Source organism: Cryptomeria japonica, chromosome 1 (genome assembly GCF_030272615.1).
Source record: "Cryptomeria japonica chromosome 1, Sugi_1.0, whole genome shotgun sequence".
NCBI classification, from domain to species: domain Eukaryota; kingdom Viridiplantae; phylum Streptophyta; class Pinopsida; order Cupressales; family Cupressaceae; genus Cryptomeria; species Cryptomeria japonica.
Window position 1 is genome coordinate 610,469,404 of NC_081405.1, and position 5,959 is coordinate 610,475,362.

At 35.1% G+C, this 5,959-nt stretch overlaps 1 protein-coding gene across 1 annotated transcript; it reads left to right on the top strand.

The window, feature by feature from the left end:
* Positions 1–1,885: 1,885 nt before the first annotated feature.
* LOC131060088 (cationic amino acid transporter 5) lies at positions 1,886–5,332 on the top strand. The gene is made up of 2 exons (XM_057993191.1): positions 1,886–2,550; positions 3,863–5,332. Exons 1-2 carry the CDS (start codon positions 2,100–2,102, stop codon positions 5,167–5,169), a joined length of 1,758 nt encoding a protein of 585 aa, XP_057849174.1. The 5' UTR covers positions 1,886–2,099; the 3' UTR covers positions 5,170–5,332.
* The last annotated feature ends 627 nt before the right edge of the window (positions 5,333–5,959 follow it).

A 5,959-nucleotide genomic window follows, 5' to 3' on the forward strand; every position in this document is an offset into this window, starting at 1 on the left:
ATCAACAAAACACAAGAGACCCTTAAAGAGAAAATTGATGAGGTCAACTGTGCTTTCAAGGATGTGGCTAGCAAGCACAATACCTCCCTATAGGCTATCCATGATGAGATGGAAAGGAGAAGGGTGAAAAAAAGAAGATGCATGGATTCCCTGGGCATAGGCTCTAGCCCCATCGCTTCAATTGTTAAGGCCACCCTTGACTCTGCACTAGTGTCCTCTTGTTCTAGGATTGGATATCTAGTAAAAAATATTTCTTCCTTGATAACATTTTAAGTTTGTGCCAAGATATGCAGGACAAGGGTAGCCCCACATAGTAGACTATGACTTTGTGTCTATGTTGGGTGGTTGTTAATTATTTTGGTGGTCTCAGTTCTTTTTTGTCTGCTGGTTTTTTAGTATAGTTGTTGGCTCTCTATTCATCCTGTTAGGTTTTTGTTGTGTTTTGGTAGGGGCTCTTTTTGTTAGTTGTGCATCCCTCATGCAATATTGGTGTCACTTTGTAGTTATGTAATGGTATGGGCCTATCCCACTTTTATTAATCAAAACATGTATATTGTAATGCAACATTTGAAACTCACCACATTTTAAGTTATGTTTATATTCTATATAAAAAACCTATGAGGGCCCTTTGGATATGGATATCATTCAAGTCCCAACATGTTGACCTTATTCATTTAAATAAACTCAAATACAAGTAGAACATTTTCACATACATCTTCTTGGATTCATTTCAAGGTATTATACGACCTTTTTCCAACCATAATGTTTCGTTCACAGTCCCTCTTCATGTAATTATCGATCTTTTTATTTTATATTTTTTAATTAAAATTGTGAATAATTATTGTTATTTCCTATATTAATGTTTTGTTAGATATTACTCATGAGATTTTATGTTTGTAGGTTTCAATATGGAGTGCACATTGCAAGAGTGTACATAGAATCAACAATCATATTCATAGCCTTTTAATGATAATATATTATTTTAGTTTCATATTGGATGTTAATTTTAATTTGACATGCATGATTCATAAAACCTAAAATTGATCTAAATTGAATTACTTAATACAACCCACAATAAAAAGCATCAAATAATGGATAATGTACAAGTAATATGTTTTTAATAAAGGATAGAAAATTAACTTGAACGTACCTTAACACCTCAAAATGGTCCATAGTTGATCTATATTTTATCCATTCATTAGCCAAGGTTGAATTTGCAACATGAATTTAACTCTTAAAAATTCAAAATTCAAAGTAGAATTTTACCTAATGAGGTTGACTAAAGAGAATAACCTTTGCATAACAAACTCTAACAATATCTATACAAACATTAATTCGTTACTTTCATATATAAGGACAATATTTACATATCATTTAAGTCAAATATGTGGCCATGAGGATCAATTCAAAAACATAGAGTTGAACTAAAATAAAAACTAATTTTGTGAAAGCAACATAAATCTAAAATTGATCCAAATTGAATTACTATATACAACCCATAATTAAAAAGTCTACAAATTACACAAACAACTAAATTTATGTTTTTGTTTTATTTATAAAAAATATACTTATATCTAATTATTACCACTCTTAATTCCAAAACAATTTATTTGTTACTTTATTATCTTAAATTTATTAAAAAAATCCATTTTATTTGTTTTTAATAATAGAATATATACTTATTGTTATTAGTACCCGCATGAGAGATGTTTTAAGTTCATTGAACCTGGTCCAATAGATACTTAATTGTGATAGGTAACGCATATAAAAGATATTTAAAAGTTCATTGAACCTGGTCAGTTAATTTATGTATAATTTGACCAAAATAGGTCAAAATCAAAATCATTTTAATTTTAGTTTTATTTTTTATTATTTAGTTTCCTGGAAGAAATATCTCATGTTCGTGGCTGGATTAAAGTTAGGGTTTTGCAGGTCCAATCGTAGTGCTTAAATTCGTTGCAGGGACCTCGTTGCTTTTGAAAAACCTTTGATTTTATTAACAAATCGCGAATGCCTCGGATAACCCCTTGTTGAGCTGTTTTAACTCAAATATTCCTCGTCTTCTTTTAACTTCAATCAGGCAAAATTGTATAATAGAAATGTCAAAGGGAGAAGTGAAGAGTGAGATTGTTTCTCTTTTAGATGGTGGTCTGACTGAAGGAATAGATGCAGTGGATGGCGTAAAGAGTGCAGGAAAGAAATACTTTCTGCCAGGAGAATCGTTCAAGAGCTGGACCAATTATGGAAAAGCTCTTTGGCAAACGCCCCAGCGGTTCAAGGACCGTGCGCTTTCAAGGGCAGACGAGATGAAAGAGGTGGGAGATATCAGAAAGAGGAGTGAGAATGAAATGAGGAGGACACTCAACTGGTGGGATTTAACCTGGTTTGGATTTGGTGCAGTCATCGGAACAGGTATTTTTGTGCTGACTGGACAGGAAGCCCACAAGGACGCAGGCCCTGCCATTGTCCTCTCATATGCTCTCTCGGGATTTTCCATTATGTTGTCTGTCTTTTGTTTCACTGAATTCGCAGTTGAGATTCCTGTAGCAGGTAATTTGTGATCCCATTCACACCCAGAATTCTATTTCAATTTGGATGTTCAGTGATTTAAGCTCTTCTCAAAAATGGGGGCAGAGGAAAAAGGGATAAGAAACATCAATCGATCAAATTTAGTTATTTAGATTAACAGTGGTGCTAATCAATCAATTAATCAAATTTTCAGTTCGGATGCGATTTTGGCTAAATTTTCACTTCAACTTTATCTTTTCAAACAAAAATCTTAGCAATTTTTTGTTAGGATTTTTTATATCATCTAAAATGAATTAGGTTTCTGGTAAATCGTTCATTTTGATCTCTTTTATAATTTTTTTTGCAGTGGAAGCCATTCCCAGTGTAGATAATTTAACCTTATCTGTGTGTTCTAAGTGTTCAAAATAGTTCAATATATTTATTACGCCGTCTCTTTTGGATAATTGCATTGTGTTTGTAACGATTAAGATAATTATTTTTATCTCTAGCAAGAATATAACTTTTTATAATTTATGTTATATAATTTCATTTCATTATCATTTAAAATTTTGATGCTTTAATTAGTAGATAAATAATTTTACATTTTATTGAAATTTATTTTACATCTGTAAAACTAATCTGGATAACTATGATCTCAACCTCTAAACTAGATTTTTTTTGTCACTTGAATTATTAGATATGAAAGACAACTCTGTTTCCACCTTTTTATCTTATTCAAACTATTTGATCAATATAAAGTTTTGAATCATATGTTTTCAATTTAGCAGATGCCACAAACAAAATATAAATATCTATTTTTTAACTTAAATAAATTTAATGATAAAAGAATATATATTTTTTGACTAGCTAATTGGGTTTGCTTAATAGTAAAGAACTTGTACTCTTAAAAGAGAGGTCACAAGTTCAAATCCTACAGAGGTAGAGTATATATCCCTTATGGTAAACTATAAAATAGAATTAGTTAATTAATCTCATAAACAATTGATATATTGTAGTTGAAGCACACACTCCCACCTTAAACAACTTATATATTAACTACAATGAACATAAACTATACCTTAAACCTTATTTTGTAAACTATAAATTAAAATTAAATTAGATTAATGATAAGAGATTTTCACAATCCATAGAAAAGATAAAAAGTTGTTTCTGGATTAAATTGTGTACAAGATTTTTGAATCAATGTTTTGGATCACACTCCTCCATCCATCATCAGAATAAAAAAAGAGAAAAAAATCCAGAAACAACTTTCTATTTTAAATTAGATTTATAAAACATATTAAACAATGATTATATAAAATTTGGCAATGATAATAACCTACTTTATTGGCAGGCGGTCCATTTGCATACTTCCGGGTCGAGTTAGGAGACTTGGCAGCCTTCATAGCGGCAGGAAACATAATCTTGGAATTGGTGGTGGGCGGAGCCATGGTGGCTCGATCCTGGACCTCTTATTTTGCCACTCTACTCAACCATTCCCCAGATGACTTTCGCATCCACACAAACCTGCCCTCAGATTTCAACCTGCTGGACCCCATTGCCGTCGTGGTCACCCTTTTGGCATCCCTCACCGCCATAGTAAGCACACGACTAACCTCCCAGCTCAACTGGATCTCAACTGCCCTCAACACAATCATCATCCTCTTCATTATCATCGCCGGCTTCATCAAAGGAAACCTATCAAATCTCACTCCTTTCCTTCCCTACGGCGTAAAGGGCGTCTTGCGAGCCACAGCTGTAGTCTACTTCGCATACGGAGGCTTCGACGTCATAGCCACAGTAGCAGAAGAGACGAAAAACCCGTCTAGAGACATTCCGCTGGGTTTGCTCGGCTCCATGTCGGGCATAACCGTCATATACTGTCTCATGGCACTTGCTCTCGTTCTCATGCAGAGTTACATTGATTTAGACGTCAACGCAGCATATTCTTTAGCATTTCAAAGCATCGGATGGAAATGGGCGAAATATGTTGTGGCGCTGGGATCTCTGAAAGGAATTACCACTGTTTTAATGATGGGCGCAGTTAAACGGGGAAGGTATTTAATGCACATTGCCCGAACTCACATGATTCCGCCTTGGTTTGGCTTAGTGAGCGAGAAGACCGGGACACCTATCAATGGAACGGCATTCATGGCAATTGCCTCCGCATCGGTGGCCTTCTTTTCAAGGCTGGATGTGCTCTCTAACCTTCGCGCTATCAGTTCTTTGTTCATATACGCGCTCTTGTCGGTTGCTCTGCTTGTGAGAAGACATTATCTTAGAGGGAAAACTTCTGCAAGTCGCGCTTTTCTTTTGACAACCTTCATTGTTGTAATTATATGCTCATCAATAGGGACTTCTGTATATTGGGCTCTGTCCAGCGGATTGATTGGGTATTATATTACAGTTCCAGTGTGGTTTCTGGCCACTGCTGGTTTGGCTTTGTTTGTTCCCCAAAGTAGAGAAGCCAAATTGTGGGGAGTGCCAATGGTTCCGTGGGTTCCTTCCTTGTCGATTTTTATCAACGTTTTTCTGATGGGGTCGCTGGATTATGAGTCGTTTGTCAGATTTGGGGTTTGCACCATTGTGATGTTGGTCTATTACGCCTTCTTTGGACTTCATGCCTCCTTCGATGCTTTTCACAGTGTAGGTGATACTTAAAATGTACGAGAACATAAAAGAAAGGAAATATGTGAAAATTTGTTTTTAAATTCTCCTTGTTGTAAGAGAATAGAGAATGTAGAGAAAGTGAAATATATAAGAAAATGTAGAGGAAATGAAATATGTAAAAATTTGTTTAGATTTCTTTTTGGGGTGAAATTTAAATGCAAGCAAATGTAAAAGGAAAGAAAATATGTAAAAATTTGTTTTGTATTTTTTTTTGTTATGTGGGTGATATTTAAATGTTTTGATTGATAAAAGTGGGATAGGTCCATATCATTATATATCAGCATAGCAACACTTAGGGTGCATGAGGGATGTGCAGCCAGCCAAAAAACCTCCCCACTAACATAAAACAGAAATCGAGTAGGGCACCCAAAAAAGTTAGTAGAGAAACTAGAAAACCAAGAGCCAGAAGACACCAAGGCAAAATCAGGGGTGGCTTTAACCAGGGACTCCGTGGGGCCAAAGCCCATAATCTGGGCCTTGGTCCATTTTTGTTTCTTCTCCCTTTTCTTCAAATTAGCTTGTATGGTCCAGATAGCTTGTAAAGAGACTTTATGGATGTTGGCCCCATTTCTGCAGGCCAAATTGGCCTCTTCGGAGCGCTTAATTTCTTCCACCTCCATTTTAGTGCAAACATCTTGAGCTTGGCATCCATGCCTTCGATCCTCCCAAATTTTCCTTATTGCCACATTCATCTTCCCAAAAAGCCACTTCAACAAATCCTCCCGAATTTTCCTTATTGCCACATTCATCTTCCCAAAAAGACACTTCAACAAATTGTCCT

Bases quoted from the DNA above. Each gene is read 5' to 3' on its own strand.
- LOC131060088 (XM_057993191.1), top strand. From the start codon at position 2,100: ATGTCAAAGGGAGAAGTGAAGAGTGAGATTGTTTCTCTTTTAGATGGT. The intron at 2,551-3,862 runs GTAATTTGTGAT...CTTTATTGGCAG, and splicing joins AGTTGAGATTCCTGTAGCAG to GCGGTCCATTTGCATACTTC.